This window comes from Crinia signifera, chromosome 6 (genome assembly GCF_055691185.1).
Source record: "Crinia signifera chromosome 6, ASM5569118v1, whole genome shotgun sequence".
In the NCBI taxonomy this organism is placed as follows: domain Eukaryota; kingdom Metazoa; phylum Chordata; class Amphibia; order Anura; family Myobatrachidae; genus Crinia; species Crinia signifera.
Genome location: NC_139222.1, coordinates 149,144,159 through 149,162,997, shown reverse-complemented (window position 1 = coordinate 149,162,997; position 18,839 = coordinate 149,144,159). Strand labels below are relative to the sequence as shown.

The 18,839-nt window shown below is 41.9% G+C and overlaps 1 protein-coding gene across 2 annotated transcripts in view; it reads right to left on the bottom strand.

Annotated features, from left to right (window-relative positions):
• LOC146008378 (protein MTSS 1-like) overlaps nt 1-18,839 on the bottom strand; it is a 151,249-nt gene that overhangs the window by 5,324 nt on the left and 127,086 nt on the right. For both annotated transcript variants that reach the window (XM_083147586.1, XM_083147587.1), the window contains exons 9-12: nt 15,626-15,723; nt 5,137-5,251; nt 2,803-2,928; nt 1,553-1,703 (exon numbers count right to left, since the gene is read on the bottom strand). In XM_083147586.1, the coding sequence (XP_083003712.1) occupies nt 1,553-1,703; nt 2,803-2,928; nt 5,137-5,251; nt 15,626-15,723 (490 nt within the window). The remainder of the gene's footprint in view (nt 1-1,552; nt 1,704-2,802; nt 2,929-5,136; nt 5,252-15,625; nt 15,724-18,839) is intronic.

The window sequence follows — 18,839 nt, the reverse complement described above, 5'->3', positions numbered from 1 at the left end:
AACCCCTACATCAAAATAAGTTGTAGGTGCATTTTATTTGCAGTCACTAACCAACAGTAAAAATAAATTCAAAAGGTGGCCATTTTTAAACAGACTTGCAATAGATCTACAATCCTGATGTGTGCCAGGATAGTAAGCAGCGCGATGCAGTAGGTGTGGCAGGCACCTCGTCATTGAGCAAGACTAAAACAAATCAAACTAAATATCGGAGTGAGCAGGTGCAATTTCTGTATACTAAAAAGGTATTCTAAGAATTCCACATTAAAACAAAAAACACTAGAATTTACAATGGTTTGCTAAAACATTTGGTACTTGTGTATTTTGCAGGGCGCCCACTAAGCTATTTGCTTAGTGGGCTATTCTACGTAGTGAAATCGCATCGCACGTTTTCGTGCTGTGCGATGCGATCTCACTAATTAATTTATCACGGCACCCTGGCCGCAGAATCGCATGCAGTTTTGCGTGTGATGCGATTTAGCACAACACCCCCAGTGTACATGTCTATGTGATGCAATGGGATATAGTACACCCCCACTATCCACGTCACCCTGAAGCGTGGAGAGCGCAGCGAGTCCCGCGTAGGGATGCGGAACGCGTCCTCCCGACCTTTTTCATACCCCCACTATCCACGTCGGCATGGAGTTGATTTTATAAAGTGTGGCGAGCCCCACGAGGGGACGCGGATTGCTTTACATGTGTTCCGCGTCCCCTGAAATGGCTCACCACACTTTATAAAATCAACTCCACGCTGATGGGGATAGTGGGGGTATGAAAAGGTGGGGAGGACGCGTAACCGCGTCCGCTCGCCACGCTTCAGGGTGACGTGGATAGTGGGGGTGTGCAAAATAGCACACTATGAAATCGCATGGGTCCTTTTAAAATGAAGTACAATCACATCTCATGGATGCTTATACAATGAAAAATCGCATCGCACCGCAAAGGGCATGTGATGCGCGGGCAGGGGTGCACTAAAAATTAACTATGGAAAATCGCATCGCATTGCACCGCAAAATTGCATGCAATGCGATTTTCCTACGGTGCCGTACGTATGTAAATTGGGCGCCCTGCAAATACACAAGTACCAAACATTTCTTCAGAAAAAAAGGCTACACACCTTGCAGTTTCCTTCAATATATGCTTTTTTTTTTTTTATTGCTCCCTCCATGATGAACCATGCATTCTCACAGTAACAGCCATGTAGCATTCTTGCAGTGCAATCGCCTCACCCCTGACTAGCAGACCGCGAATATCCATGAGAATTGGTTCAACTACAGTGATGTCACTATTTTCATAAATAATGGTTCCTTTTTATAATGTTACCTGTACAACATTGTACAGGTAACAGATGAGCTTCAACATAAGACACATCACACGCTTTATCTTCAAGTATGTGGTTGTGTGCATTCTACACTACTTTTAAGTGGAAGATGTTAGTGGACCTGCGACTACATATAGCACATGTGTATTCTATTTGGTAAACAGAAGTAGATTCCTAATACAGAAGTACCCAAAGAGCAGCTTCAATATGTATTGACTCATTGGCACAACTCACCGTGAGAGGGAATGGTGTCTTCGGAACATGACGGGGTGGTGGTCTGTGTGCTGTATCCACTGGAACAGTGTAGAGAGTCCCGGCTAAGTTGTATTTCTGAACTCAAACCGTGACTTAAAGCCAAGGCCAAGTGATCGCGTGCTAGTTTTGGCTGGAATAACAAATGAGAAAAGGTAGCATTAGCACCAAGATTACTTCTGGTCCTCACAGAATTTGCTGGACTGGTGAAAATTGGCATTCACAATACTAAATACTACAATTTTAAAATCCATTGGGCAAAAAATAGACAAAGAAAAAAACAAAAAAACCAATGACTTAAAGCAGTGGTTCCCAAACTGTGTGCCGTGGCACCCTGGGGTGCCTCAGAGCACTTGCAGGGGTGCCCTGGAATTTTGGTCCAGAACCAATTCATTTCATTTATGGTCAATGTAATAGGGAAAAATCAGTGCTTGTGGCATCCAATCATACAATATGTGAACAAACCGATATGAATACTGTCCCTCACAACATAACTGGACCTATGGATCACATATAAACACTATTTCATTTAATATATATTGCAGGGTTGCCGACTTTTTCTGTCTCCTCTCCGGGAGAAGCCCGGAGAGGAGACTTCCAGCTGCAGTTCGGGGGGCGGGGCTTGAGCTTACATCATTAAGCCCCGCCCCCAGAATGTTAAAAACCCCAATTCACGGATCTCAGTGGAGGGGGCGGGGCTAAAATGTCGCGATTTTAGCTCCGCCCCCTCCCCTGAGACCCACGGATTGACGGTTTTAAATTCAAAGGTATGGGGAAGACGCCACAATCGGGGGGTGGCGTGGGGGTCCCCCGGAATCCGGGAGGGTTGCCCACCTTTCCGGGGGGCCGGGAGGAGGACCCGATTTTCGGGATCCTCCCGGTAATTCCGGGAGGGTCGGCAACCCTGATATATTGTACTCAATAAGAAACTTTTGGCCTTGGGGTGCCACGAAAAAATTTCTGATACTCCAGGGTGCCGTGTTTCCAAGAAGTTTGGGAACCCCTGACTTAAAGGAAAAACCAACTCTTAAATGTCTGCCGCATAGGCACAAATGAAAAGATACTCCAGTATAGGAAATAGGACAGCCTGCATTTTTTTTTTGTTCACTTAATGTAAAATAATATGGTCCATAAACTGTAGTCTTTGTACATAGTTTTCAAATTAGCAAAAAATAATTGAACAGTAACCAAGGTATGCTATTGGATTAATGGTTAGTGTTATTGAAAACTACCTTAGCCATGACTTGTGGTGGTGGAACCCTAAAGCCATCATTGGTCTGTTTTGATTTTAAAGTGCCGTTATTTCCACTGGGTCCACTAGATGGAGACATCTGCTGATTGTTATTCATCTTGGGATCCTGTACAGAGAGTAATGGTTAAAAGATATATGTTGAGCTAACTCTTTTTGTGCATCTAAGCTATAGGGAGAAATGTAAAAGCCTGCAACGTGTAGGCATCGGATCAAATCACTGGGAGCCTACCAGATGTTTTACTGTCACAATTATAAAGGCAAAAAACAGGCAGGTTTGCCATTTGAATGACTGCCACTTTAAAAACATTAGCCAGACTTGTTGAAATCTCGCTGATAACTGCAAGACTGGCTATTACATTTACTCTATGTTTTATAAATACACTTGCTTAGTCAGGAAGGAATAGAAAACTCACAATACTATCAATATACTTATCTACATTTTAAGCCTCTTCTCTGGGTGAAGACATCTGAAAGCAACTTCAGGGGGCAGGGCCAAACGGTCGTCATTGGACCCTGCCCCCAAACAGGGAAGCATCTGTGAGTCAAGGGTGCAGGAACAAAGCTAAAGGACATGAACCATTTAGCCCTGTCCCTTTTTCCATGGGCCCCACAATTATCGTTGATTATTACACAATTTTGGCCACCGTGCAAGATGTAAGAGGACTTTCTAAAAAATCTGGAGCCTCCCGTAACTTTCAGGAGGGTAGAAAGTGTGACTTATGTAGTTAAATACCCTATTCATATAGATGAAAAACTGTAGAGAACAAGTCTAAAGGCCCCCCCATACACTATGCGATTTGGTCCCGATTTCACCCAATTCAGAGGGATCAGGCCGTGAAATCGGCCCAAATCGCATGTCCAGACAACCGGTCCGACCCGATGCGCAGTCCCGTGCACATCGGAGTCAGGAGGTCAGACCGGCTGCACATAAGATTTGCTAAATCTTATGTGCAGCCGGGCAGGGGATGCCGGAGCAGGGAGCTGTGCTCTGGGAAGGTGGAGGGAGAAGGGTGGCGGGGACGCTGCGGGGCGGATGGCGGGGGATGCTGCTAGTATGCTGCGGGTGACAGTGACAGAGGCGGCAGTAATGGAGAGCAGGACAGGGGGAGCTGGGAGCTGTCAGTGCTGGAAAAAAAAAAAAAAGAGCCCATACAATGAATGGGCAGCCTGTGATTGGCTGAGTGCTCTCTTAGCCAGTCAGCAATTGGCTGAGAGAGCGTTCAGCCAATAACAGGCTGCCCATTCATTGTATGGGCTCTTTTTTTTTCTCAGTGCCGAAAGCTCCCGCCTCCCCCTGCCCGGCTCTCCGTTACTGTCACTGTCCCCTGCACGCTGCCTCTGCCCTTCTAGCAGCACACCCCACCAGCAGCCCAGCAGTGTCTCCCGCCGTTACACTAGACCCTGCGGCGAGCGGGAGAAAATAAAAAATCCTATTGAAAAGACTGGATCAGTGGCCGCCCAGTTTTTGAATAGGATTTTTTTTCTATGCTCCCGCCGCTGCTGACTCTCTGGTAACTGCCCCCTGCCACGGACCCTTTCCTGCAGCCCCCCCCCCCCTGCTTTCAGGCTGCTCCCCGGGTTTACATGTGATAAATTGAGCAGATTTATCACATGTAAAAAATGGCACATCAAGTGCCAAATCTTATCAATCTCTCCCGGGGAGCTGCCGGGAGAGCTCAGGACAAGTCGGCCAAATGTATGGGGGCCTTAACTCATTGCAACATTACAGTGAGAAAAATAAATATTTATATACACGGCATTTATATACACGGAATGTCATTACTTCCGCCAATGGGAGATAGAAATGGTAGTAACAGAAGGCACTCTGCACTCAGACGTGCAAGCAGGTCGGATCTGCAACTAGGCGAATGGAACTGCGCATCGGATCCAATGTCAAACACATGCGATTTGGCCACTTTTCACCCAATTTCGCGGCCTGATCCATCGAAATCGAGTGAAAAGTGGCCAAACTTTAGACATAGCCTAGTGCGGAATTTTACGCTGTCCCAAAACCAGCTATTAATTTATCTCACAGGAAATTGCAATTTTCACAAATAAAAAAAGGTACATATCTAAAATGTCCAATAAGTTATTTATGTCTGTGCTATGTAGTTAATAGCCAATGGCATGTTGCTCTGCTCATTCCTTAATATCACATTCTGAAAATGACCTGTGTTTTTTCTTCAAGATTTGAAGAGAAATATGAAAATATAAAAATACAAAGTGTCTTCTTACAACACAACGCTTGGTAAGGTGGTCTGTAAACAAAACGCTCCAATATTTTTGCAAAAACATATAATTTTTTATCTCCTACCTGGAACATGGTCTCCAACATTATGGTAGAAGGAGGACGAATATGTAGGGCTTCCACTGAGCTTGAGATAGAGTCCATAGATGGAACATGCCTTATGGATCCATGTAGATAATTACTGTTGGGAAAAAAAATAGAGAACATCATTCAACAAGCATTGAAAATAAATTAAAATGATTGTCACAAACATTACAGATTGGTATGTTACACTGAACAGAATCTCGGAATACATTAGTTTGTTAAACGGTCCTATAGCACATTTTTCTAAATGTACCTGAGCAGACGTCATCGCTGCAGACTCTGCCAATGCCGGGTGTTTTTTTTACAATGTGATGCAGCTGTGATGCACCAGGAGACTATTCTGATTAATTTAATATGTAACACTTAAGTATACAGAGTCGTCTATGAATCTGCATACAAATAGCTCCGTTGGGTGCCCATTACGTTCGGGCACCCAACAAAAATTGAATCGGACACTAAGGGTCATTCATTTGTTTGCTTTTCCATATAAGCATCTACTTTCTTAAAAGGCAGTTTAGATGCCCAAATGGGCGCAATTTGTGTTTTGCTGTTTATTTCATGTGTGTTCATGTTAAGTGTGATCACTTTACAACTCTCACCTCCTTATGTTGTGCTTTCATTATTTTTTTATTGTATTAATTATGCTTTATGTTGTGCCAACTGTAAAAAAAATTGTAATAGTTTTAAGTTAAAAGGTATTTTTATCAAGAAAGGATTATGAATTGAAATAGCTTATTATTCCACTGAGATGACAAAGAAAAACTGGGACAATAGCCAGAAAATGAAAATCTTCTACAATTGGTACTACTAATGCTCAAAATATAAATAAATTAGTGTAAAGGTGCCCATACACGGAACAATTGCTGGGTGTGATGAGATGCGTGCTCCTGCGCACGTCGCATTGCACAGCTCAAAAAGTATGTGCTTAACATACTTATTGAACTAGATTGCATCGCATGACTGATGTGAGTGTTCAACTATACTCTGTAAAGCGCTGCGGAATATGTATGCGCTATATAAGAAACTGTTAATAAATAAATAAATAAATAAATAATAGTCCAAAATGCATACAATAATTGGACCATGTATGGCCACCCTAAAATATGTCATGTTCCTTTGAAATCCAGATCACCCTAAGTCATCACTAGAGGGAGCCCAGACACATAAGAATTAAACTACTACAGAGCTGGAAACACAAATATGAACTCCGATCTGCAAAAGGTACCAGTTATAAAAAAATAAACAAACAAAACGTTGCCATGGCAACAAGCAGATATGTTCTACAAGAAAAGCTGTACAAATCTGACACATAAGGGCAAGGAAAAAACAAACACATAAAAAAAGCCTTTGAAACATTTAATGTTACTAATATGAAGAACAGGATGAAAGGTAAGTGACTTTTGTTATGCAGTAAAACAAACAATGAAATAATGGAGAGAAGACATGTTTATGTGTTTAGGAGACAAAGTACGTTTTTCGTAGGCTACTGTTGCTTATAGGTTTGTGCTGGATCTATATAATTCACAAGAAATTCACCTCTTTGGTATATTTATGAAATTGCATTATTAGAGAACAGCTAAACTTCAAGTAACATCGAACAAGAAATGTTTTTATTATTTACAGCAAATCCTGACAGCTGTGCCCCTTCCTCATATCACAATAGGTCTTACCTAGTAAATATAACCTTCTATCGGAATGTACAAGCAAATATCACCTGAGAATGGAAGAAATCAGATACACATTGTGCTGACCTATAGTAACCCTCATTGATTAAGCCTCTCTGGTATAGAGGATGGGGGATTCTGGGAAGCGATAAGATATTGATGGCAGTATACAGTTACAAAATGTTAGAACTAAAGAAGAGTTTATTCAGACCATCTGTAAAAGGCTGTGCTGATGTAATTCTGTTCAGTGACAATAGCTGCTGACAAGCCACAAAAAACTGATCATGCCAGGAATGTTTCAATGCACTCATGTAAACTGGTTGGTGACGGTTTATCCACTAGATGTCACACGCATTCTATTCTTACTGATGAATAGGCTACAGGGCAGATATTTGCAACTTGAAGCTCCTCAGCTTCTGTCAGACCGTGACTTTCAGGACATGCAGTGTTCCTAAACATAGGATGCTGTTCCAGATTGGCTTAGAGAACTGTAACACAACCACAATGAGCGCAACAGTATAAGGCACAGCCAAATATCCTGGATTACAACTATTAGAAGAAGTGTTACAATATGGAATAAATGTTCTATACCATATCGAATATAAAAAGTCATTAATGCTCTTAAGGTGCCCATACTCTAGTGCATGGGTCTTCAAACTCTGGCTCTCCAGATGTTGTAAAACTACAAATCTCAGCATGCCTTGCCACAGTTTTGCTATAAGGGAGTGTTAAAACTGTGGCAAGGCATGCTGGGATTTGTAGTTTCACAACATCTGGAGGGCCACAGTTTGAAGACCCATGCTATGCAAAACTTGGCACATCAAGTGCCTAATCGTGTGTGACCCCTCCCGGGAAGCTGCAGGGGAAATCAGGTTCTGGGGGCAATGGGGGCCTTTAATCCTTAATAGCGGTTATACAGGAGGAAGAAAAAAAAAGGCACTGTGCCAACTTGATTCAGTCCAGCAAATGCTTCAACTTCTAATTTATATAATATGAATTAATTGTTGTCCATACATGCTGGGCAAAATCACCCAACATGTATGGACCATTACTGTTGGAGTATGTTTGGGTTGAACAATGAATCCTAAAACAAAGGTAAAGATGAAATACATTGATTGCAACGCTTCAACGTTTCATCAATTTGTGCTACAGCAGCTTCTTTTGTATCGGAATTGACTGGATAGCCTTCGCATTCCCCCATATCTATCAAAGTGAAGGGCACCTGTGACCCTATCTCCAGTTCATCAGTTGTCTTTCCTTGCACCACTTTTGGTAGTTACCTCCACCTAGATTGTAAGCTCCTTGGTGCAGGGCTCTCTTCCCTCTTGTTCTCACAGTACTCTTCTCTCGCACTTTAATTACAGATCTCTCCTACTCAGCTGCCATCTATACCAACATTTCCTCTCTCTTCCAACAGATGCCCGACCCCTAGCAGTACGTGAACAACTCCTTTGCTTCCTAACAGCTTAGCTATATCGTGTACTGAGAACTGTGGCGCTAATTGTTACCTCAGCTCCTCAGAGACAACACATTTACTAGGGGAAACTCAGTATGTTTCTCACACCAGCCAATGATGCATTCAACTTCCTCACGCTAAAGATGGCGGTTTGTTCTTTTACTTGCTTCACTAAAATAGTCACTGCTAAGCTGCCTTTTGTCAAAGATTATTCTCTGTGTTTCTTCTCATCAGCAGCCACCAGCCTTGGAGAGGGGGCACCAGCACAGTAGAGATGGTGGCCGAGGCAGAGAGTTACAGATAGGGAGAGGGGGTTAGAGCTCTGCACTGGCGGTGTCCCAATCCTGAATCAACTTTAGGAGGGGGTTCTGGCATTTGATGGAAATTATTGGGTGCCCTGAAGCTTTCCTCACACTAACTGAATCTCTTTACTTGAGGTTCTTGATGATCCAAGAAGTAATATCTTTGCCTGTGATGCCATTTTGTTCAAATCAGTGTCATGGCAAAGAGGGATTCTGCAGTATATGTAAATTACCAACGTACAAACTGAGACAGAAGTAAAAATACTTATGTAATCCTCAAAACTTTGGCCATGGCTACAAACACACACACATACATATATGGTAGTAGGCAGCGGCACTCAGGAGACTTAGGCTTCAAGTATCCAAAAAACGATTTATTGACCAATTGGTGTCATCTCAGTGTATCCACATTTTGGGTCCTAGCATGCCCTGTTTTCAAGGTGAGAGAAGTGTGTGTAAAGCAAGTCTTACCTTATATCCCATGGAGAATCCCTCCTTCAACACCCGTCCCTTCGACTCCTGCACAGAGTCGGAGCGAAGGGACGGGTGTCGAAGGACGGATTCTCCATGGGATATAAGGTAAGACTTGCTTTACATACAGTTCTCTCACCTTGAAAACAGGGCATGTTCGGCCCCGAAACCTCGGTACACTGAGATGACACCAATTTGTCAATAGTTTTTTGGATACTTGAAGCCTAAGTCTCCTGATTGCCGCTGCTTACAACCCCCTCTATTGTTTACATTGCGGGAGGCACCGGAGCTGTTGTCAACAGAGAGCAACGGTGTCTGACCTATACACAGACATATACACACATTATATATATATATATATATATATATATATTATAATATATATTCCAGGTAGCGGCACTCATCAAAAAATCAGGCAAGAGAACAGCATCAAGACGCCAACGTTTTAAATGTATTTCACATTTTTCGTCAGGGCAAGGATAAAATTGCTTATGTTGGATAATGGTCGGAGGTTAGATCCCAACGCGTTTCAAGGGGTGAAGTCACATTGATAAAACGCAAAGAAGTCACATTAACGAAACGCGTTGGATGATCTAACCTCCTACCATTATGCAAGATAAGCACTTTTATTGATTCTTATATTGCAAATAATCTTGTCTATTTACTATAAGTCCGTTTTTATTATATGTCCATTTTTTACCTTATGTCCTCCTAACTTTATGTTCTTGTTATACCAACGTGTCATCTAATAAATTTCTATATTTTATATATATTTAAAAATATATATATTTTTTTAGATACATAGCCGTAGCTATTAAATTACAATAATTAGTCACCAATATCTTTATTCATCGCTTTATGTTTTTTAAGTAACATAGCATTACTTTAACTTAAAGATTGGCTGACACCCTATATAACTAAGGGAATATTATTGTTCATATTAATATTATCGAAGCACAAGTGGTGCCACTCATCATATATATATATATATATATATATATATATATATATATATACACACACACACACACACCGTATATACTCAAGTATAAGCCGACCCGAATATAAGCCGAGGCACCTAATTTTACAACAAAAAACTGGGAAAACTCATTGACAAGTGGGAGCCGAGGGGGGGCTTTTCAGCATACAAAATGGTCTGAAAAAGTAGGCTTATACATACATATACGCACACACACACACACACACACACACACACACATATATATATATATATAGACACACACAGACATATATGCAAAATTTATTTATTTTTGGAGTTCAACGACTGCTGCAAGCCTCAAGTCACCCTAGCGTACTTTGTACTATGCAGCCATAGGTCTGTATAATATTCTGTTGAGCGTTAACATGTAGTCAGCAGGAAATGTTGAAATTGAAGGCTTAACAGTAAATGTGTGTGAAGAGATCCATTCACGTGTTATTTTTAAGCTTTCATGGTTACCGTGTGTATACCAGAAGGCTGAACGTCTTAATGCACGTGTTTGAGGCCGTATATGGATGAAAACACCTTGACATTTCCTAGCTTCTCTTCAAATAATAGTTGGAGAGCAAAAAGTTAAAACAAAGAATATCCCCCCCCCTCCCCCAATAAAGATAGTGTTGGCCGCCTTCCAAATTTTACTGTAGTAGTGATTAGACTAGGGAGAGGGATGAGCACACTCCAGCTTACCCATACAGATCCCCAGGTTATACAGTACCCTAATTCTGCAATAAATAAATTCTCCAAAGGATAGTTCTACCACACATTGCTTATTAATGCCTGCAAACAAAAATGTTTTAACACCATTATATTTGTACTGTACTTTTATGTTCAATCAGTGATTTCCTTATGCCGCTGTAATTTCTAATGCACACACAACATGCGCAGTCCCCCTATGAGCATTTGCACAGAGGCACTAACCAACTTTATTATATTCTTATCTTCTGTACCATAAGTTAGCAACATTACCACAGATTATGGCGTTATTTATCAAAGCAGGGAGAGAGCTAGAGTGGAGAGACATAAACCACACCAGCTTCTAACTTTTATAGGCTGTGTCTGAAACGGGACAATTCAGAGCTGATGGGTCAGTGCTTTATTCCTTTCCCTGCTTTGATAAATACCTCCCTACATAAAACTACCGCAAGTTACAAAAGTCAATAAATTTCAAATTATATCAATTTAAATATGTAAGGAAATAAACTGTATGGTATTGTCACTTCTAATGTGCCAAATCATTACCTGTGAAAATCCACCATATCACACAACACAAAATGTGAATAGAATCGGAGCCACATGGTTGTTACAGACCATAACAGATGTGTCAATAGATCACTATACACAACACCCAAAAACAGTGTATACAACTAGAAAAAAAGAGAGATATGTGTGGAACAAGTTTCCTGAAGATTCATATACCCAACACTTCAGTCAAACAGCTTTTGCTAACTGAACCAGTTCCCCATTTGCCTTTACTTGCTGTGCAGATCAGAGGCCCTAAGGCAGTATGAAAATATTCATCCTTTATAAACACCCTGTAGGTTTCCTACATAATCCTAACCGCAAGAAGTAGAAAAACTGCTCTGCCAAACACTGCAGTGCTGGTGGATCCTTAAATGGCCATATTGAAACAGGACACTATAGTCAAATGACTGAATCATCCTAAGGGAACAAACTCCACCTTGTTAGAACACGGCTGCAGTTAAAAGATTTGTGAATCCTGGCTCTGTTTCACAGATTGAGGAGAATAGTTAAAGGGGTTAAAAAAGGAGAAGACTACTAATTGTGGAATCACTCTTGCATGTATAAATATTTGTGTGTGTCTATACCTACGGCTTTCCACATATATTTTTTCAATCCTACAGACATTCTCTACATTGATGACAATGCATTACTTACACATATGTATAACGAACTACATACAGTAGGCAGCACTTCGTGCACAGTACTGAAGATGATGGTCATAATGGTAGAACTGCAGACACTGTAGTCCCTGTAATAGAATTTCAATACTTCCCATGTTGATTTAAGTGTGTTTAATCAGACTATGCCACCAAGGTCCAGTTGTTATGCTCATGTGGATGTGCATACAGACACGATGCACTCTGTGTTAGGACACCTTACTATCATAGCCAGCATTAACTTTTTCAGCAGTTTGTGCTACAGTAGGTCTTCTGTGTGATCGGCCAGATGGACCAGCCTTCACTCCCCACATGCATAAATGAGCCTTGGGCGTTCATGATTCTGCCACTGATTCAACAGCAGTATTTGTACCTCTTTGGTACCTACTAAAACTGCATACCAGGAACATCTCCACAAGGCCTGCCATTATGGAGATGGTCTAACCCTGGGGTAGCACCCTAGTCCTCGAGAACTACCAACAGTGCATGTTTTGCAGGTCTCCTCACAGAATCACAAGTGAGCTAATTAGCTCCATCTGTGTATCTTTTAAAATGTGTCAGTGATTAATGAGTGCAGCTAGGTTGTCTGGAAAATGTGAACTGTTGGTAGCTCTCGAGGGCTAGCGTTGGCTACCACTGGTCTAACCCAATCCTCTAGCCATCTGTTTTCTTGCTTCAACACATCAACTTAAAGAACAGGCTGTTGCGGCATAATATATGCCCACCCCTCAACAGGTGCCAAAGTAACGAGATATTAAAATGTTGTTCACGTTAACAGTCAGTGGTTTTAATGCGAAGGATGATGGGTAATATAAATGTTTATTTGCATAAGGAATGCATTCCAAAATGACCCATTCCAGGAGGGATAAAATGCTCTGTTCCTCTACTTCCCTATTAACCTTTGAATGGCATCGCCTGTAGTGAATTAGCGTATTGATAAGAAAAGAGTTTCACCACAGGTGATGGCAATCATAAATTAAGAGGGAAATCGAAGAACAGAGCATTTAGTCTCTCCTAGAATGGGTCATGTTGTTAGGTATGATAAGGCAATAGTGTCAGGCCTCTATAGGACCTTTATATAAATATCTGCCTACCAACAGTCTTAGGTGACACATTAAATAATGTTTGCAAAGCAAAGTGTAGCAGATCTTTCTTTCCTGCCTAGTTCAATCCCCACATCCCCTCATTTCAAAGGGGTTGCACAAATTGTCAGCAAGAGCTACCAAGAGGTCAGGAAACATCTCTCCTCTGATGGAGATCCTGAACTCGTCCCTCCCCTTCAACAGTAGTGACATGCCTACGTGCCCTCAAACAGCATCAGACTATCAATCAGCAACGAGTCTTCCATTGCAGGCCTGTACTGTACATGTGCAGTACACATCTGACGGATGCACAAAGTTCCAAACGTCAGTACAGTACTTTGGGAAAATGTGTTACCCGGTCCGTCAGTACCTGACTAAGACCCACTGGCATATGAAAGGTCGTGTTACATTGAGAGAACTGGTTCATCATCCCCTTACACCTTTCCAGGTTATAAACCTTTCAGCATTTGAAGCTTCCATTTCTAAAACTGAACAAAATTTGTGATTTAAACATTAAAAAGATTTTTAACGCCAGAAACAAACAGTTTGGTGGTGGCTGCGGCTAGCTATCAGCTATTATTTGTGTTCATTCTAACACCCGCTATCTTTGGCAACCCATGCAGTTTTCTCTTCCCTGCCTGGGGTGTCGCTGTCTGCTGTAGTGCTACTAGCACAGTGTGGTCTGTATATTAGCACTGGTATGCAAACCAGACCTGTGCTAGAAACACCACAGCACACACGACAACCCAGGCAGGGAACAGGAACTGCATGGGTTCTCAAAGATAGCGGGTGCTAGAATGAACACTAATTATAAGCACCCTCCCGTAAGCTGTATATATTTGGGCTCAGAAATTGAGATTATTCTGTACTTGCTAGGAAGTGAGAGCATCTTGACCCCTCTCCTCAGCTATGAGATTCCAGCCTATGACAAAAGGGTCAGATGCTATTTTTAACAGCTGCAAGAAAAAAAAAAAAAAAAAAAAAAGGTTTTCCATTTGCTCTGTTACTTTCCAACATCTGTTAAATCTCTTCCTCTCAAAGAGGCTTCCGGCTAATTGGCAGCAAGTCAGAGAGCACGACCATGTGCCTGGATCTATGGGCTTGGTCCCAATTAAAAACAAAACAAAAAAAAAATCTCTGGATACAAAAACATAAAACCTCACAACAAAAACAAAGCGACAAAATCCAGAAGCTGGGAGAAGGGCAGGGTTTGAAAGGGCTGTGCTTTGTTGTAGAGCGGTTGGATAACAAAGGCAGTGTGTGCAGCTCCCAGATCCTCATAGAAAGGCAGGAAGTGAAATACACCCGTTTAGCCTAAATCTCAGTGACAAAGCCCTGCAGATTTAGCTGGCACTACTCAACTGTTAAGTAAAGCCGAGATGTACAAATAACATGAAAAATATATATTTACACCTCACACACAACATTATATGCTGCAGCCTCACTAAACACATCATTTTAATCATTACTCAACTGAAAATAAACTAAATTGTCCAGAAGTTACTGTCTTTAATAAAAAAAAAAATCATATTAGATGCATCTCAGGGCCATACAATTAAACTAATATGAACCATTCTTTACAATATGAGATTTTAGAGGAGTTGTACTACTGTGGCACTGTAAGCTTGTTTCAGCTTCTCCACTTATCCAAGCAAAGCATGGAGCAATAATGCAGAAAACGTGATCCCTTAAGCAATTGCTCTAGTTCCACAGCCCATCAGCCTGGTACTAATGCACCGTGCCTAGCCTCCTGGTTAGCTCCATTGCAGTTGTAAGAGAACTCACAAAAATTGACTGTTCGAAGCCGGACCCCCCCATCGTCTCCTCTGTGAAATATTGATAAGCTACAAAAGTGTGTTGTTCCCCAGCTGCAGAGTGTAGCAGCCTCTCAGGAAATATAAGATCACACAAAGTTCATGTATTCAGAAGTGCTTGATCCACCTGTATCAGACCCTGGATATCGTACTACACTGTTGTTTGTCGTTCATTTTACATGAGAACACTTTAGAGAAGACTACTGATAATACTGGATATCTAGGGTCTGATAAAGGCGAACAAACACTTTCGAAAACATGAACTATGAATGATCTCTCAGAAGAAACTTTGTACATGAAACAGAACTGAGCGCCATCCCTGTCTGCATTGTTATTTGTATGTTCAAAAGGATTTAGTGGTCCTCGTTCTGATAACAAGAGATCGCACCAGTTTTGGTTTTTACCTTGGGACTTACTTTAATTATTTCACCTGCTCCTCCCTGCAGCTGTGGAAATTAAAGTCCCAATAGTGATGTTTCGAAGTTTTACAAAACAATGTTTTAATTTTGATGTAAAATACTTTTATAAAAGAAAATAATAATAAAATAATGTCGGAGCAGTTTTTGGAATTTTTTTTTATCACCAGTTTAGTAGTTAACGCAATGCGTTAAGGACTTAACCAATGTATTATGTGGGATAGTAAATATAATTAACCATTTCAGCAAACATAAGAACAAGTCTGGGTGTGAGTGACAGATTCATGCAACAACGTAACAGGAAAGTAATATCCCCGTGGCTATACACTTTCACACAGACTGAATGCTGGGGATTCTCAGCATAATACCTGTTGGTGCTGGCCTTTCGTGATAAGGTTCCACTTGGTGAAGCGGGTGGGGTTTGGTAAATGAAATTGTAATCTGAGTTCTTCAGATCGTGTATCACCTGTGGAGAAAAAGGAAAAAGCACAGAGTCACTTCTCACGATTCTTCCGATAGATCAGGGTGCAGATAAGGTACTGTTCTGTTAGTGGACAACACAAATAAAAGCACTTTTAATGAAATGATTTTGCTACTTAATGATGTTGCCTACACAGAAATACAGCCTCATCAGCAATTGTCTCAGTAATATTTTCAGGGACTAATGTATCAAGCAGTGAAGAGAGTGGAGAAGCTGCCCATAGTAATCAAACTGCTTATTTCAGGTCAGAAAAGAAAAGCTGATTGGTTGCAATTGGCAACTTCTCCACTGGTCCACTTTTCTTTGCAGAGATTGGGTGGAAGCTATTCATTGGCAGTTTGGAGGTACAAGTTGAGTATCCCTTACCCGAAATGCTCGGGACTAGAATAATGGATAACAGATAATACCATATTTTGTATTATTTTGACATTTTCATACTCACCTGGTTGAAGCTGGGACCTCTCCTGAAGCCAGACACCACGGATGCACAGAGACATCCCTGGTCCCAATGATGCATTGTGCGGGTGACGTCACTGGCGCAATGCTTCATTGGTACCGAAAACCACTGAACAAATAGACAGGCAGTGGCACATACATCATCTTCCGGCAGATAACAGACAGCAAAAAGGGACACTGAACCTGTACTTTGAAAAAGTGAAGGAGAGGTGGGGAAAGTAATGCACAACTAAAGGCAAAAGGGTCAGGAAAAGATCAAGTAAAGGAAAGCCTGTGTATTTTACAAAAGAACTACCAACTATTTAAAAAGCAAAAAAAATTGCCTTAAAGGAAATACAAGCAGACTAACAATAATAAAGACAAAGAGGTGTATCTTGCCAGAAGGAAGGAAGGAGGCTAAGAAATTAATTAGATATGCAAAAACTGAAGACAAAATTGCCCAGTCAGTGAGTAAAGGGGGCAACATTTTTTTAAGAAAATGGTACTTGTGTATTTTGGCGGCGCCCCCGATGTCCGTCGTACGACGAACAGATCGCATCGCATCGCATGCCATGCACCCGATGCGACGCGATTTTGACCCCCTATACGACCAAAAATCGTATAAGCACCCTAAAGGGTGCTTTTGAGCACCCAAATGGGTGCTTACAATGTTAAATGCAGCCCCACGCCACCCCCCACTATAAACGTGAACCCGAAGCGCGGCGAGCGCAGCGAGCCCGCGAGGGGCGGCGGTACGCGTCCTACGACCTTTTCATACCCCCACTATCCACGTCGGCGTGGAGTTGAGAATAGAATAGTGTGGCGAGCGCAGCGAGCCACCGAGCCCGAAGCGTGGCGAGCGCAGCGAGCCCCGCGAGGGGACGCGGATACCTTCACAGTTATACGCGTCCCCTCGCGGGCTTCACAGATGTCCGTGGCGACGCGGACACCTGTGAAGCCCGCGAGGGGACGCGTTTACCTGTGAAGGTATCCGCGTCCCCTCGCCACGCTTCGGGCTCGGTGGCTCGCTGCGCTCGCCACACTATTCTATTCTCAACTCCACGCCGACGTGGATAGTGGGGGTATGAAAAGGTCGTAGGACGCGTACCGCCGCCCCTCGCGGGCTCGCTGCGCTCGCCACGCTTCGGGTTCACGTTTATAGTGGGGGGTGGCGTGGGGGTGCCTTTAACATTGTAAGCACCCATTTGGGTGCTTAACATTGTATAAGCACCCATTAGGGTGCTTATACAATGTTTAATCGCATCGCATCGTATGGCATCGTATGCCATGTACAATGGCATACAATTTCAAAATTGTATGCCATCGTGCACTATCGTACGATATCGCGTCGCATCGCATACCATCGTATGTGTTATGGTATGCGATGCGATGGGCGCCGCCAAAATACACAAGTACCAAGAAAATATAAAGAGAAAGGCGAAAATAAAAATGGAGGAATAAAGAGGCTTAATAGAGATTAAGGGAGGTATTCCATCATGGATTCCGACTGTTGGAACATCCCGACAGTCGCAATCTTGCCCGTTTTCAATGGCTTCCGACAGTAATTCAACTGTTGGTATTCAAAGTACCGACATTGTCGGAAAGTCCTGAAATCTGCAAAAACAGACAAGAATTGTCGGAAAACGGCCGAGTATTTAACAATCCACAGCCATTTCCTACAAAACAGATCCAACTTAAAAAAATGTCGGATTTGACAGCCTTCAATTCTGTCGGCAATGACAGCATTGAATAGGTGAGTGCAGATATTTCCTGTCAAGAAATATCGGCACAGATTGAATACCCCTCTACGTGTCTGACCGATGGAGACAAAGCAATAGCAGATCTAATTAATTTTTGCTCTGTATTAACTACAGAAGTAGAATGGAAGGGGGTCACATTTAAATTACATGGACCTTTATAAAAAATGAGGCCAATAAAACATATTTATACATCTAAAAAACTGAAAGTGTAATCTATGAGACCACATGGGATACATCCCTGGTAGCCCCAGTAACAGAATTACTCAAACCAAATTCTATTTGCAGGAGTAAAGCCAGAATAATGGAAAAGAAACAATGTAATCACACTGCGCAAAAGTGGAAGCAAGGAAGAGGCAAGTGACTACTGACTAGTGAGCCATACATCATTAGTAGGGGAAATAAGGGTAACACTACAAAAGGGAAGAGTTTTGGAATCTATCAAATCACTCAATTTACAGGATCACAAAAAGCATGGATTTACTGAGGGGAGATCATGGCAAACAAATCTTATTGACTGGGTCACTAAAGTAATAGTTCAAGAAGATGTAGCGATGTAGGTTATCTAGACTTTGTAGCGATTTAGACGTGGTGCCGCATTGCTAACTGCTAAACAAACTGGAAAGCTTGATATTGAATTCTAGGATTATCGAATGGATAAGATCTTATTTGCAGGATAGGAAACAGAGTTGGAGCAAACAGAGTATATTCACAGGAAGGAGAGGATACCAGTGGAGTTCCAAAGGGATCTGGGGAAGAGCTTTTATATCTTTGTTAGTAACTCTGAAAATAATATTAAAACGGTAAAGGTTGCATTTTTGCAGGTGAAACAAAAGCATGCAACGTGTTATGCTGTGTACACACGGTGAGATCTGACATTAGATTTTGTCTATATAGTCAAAATCGCAT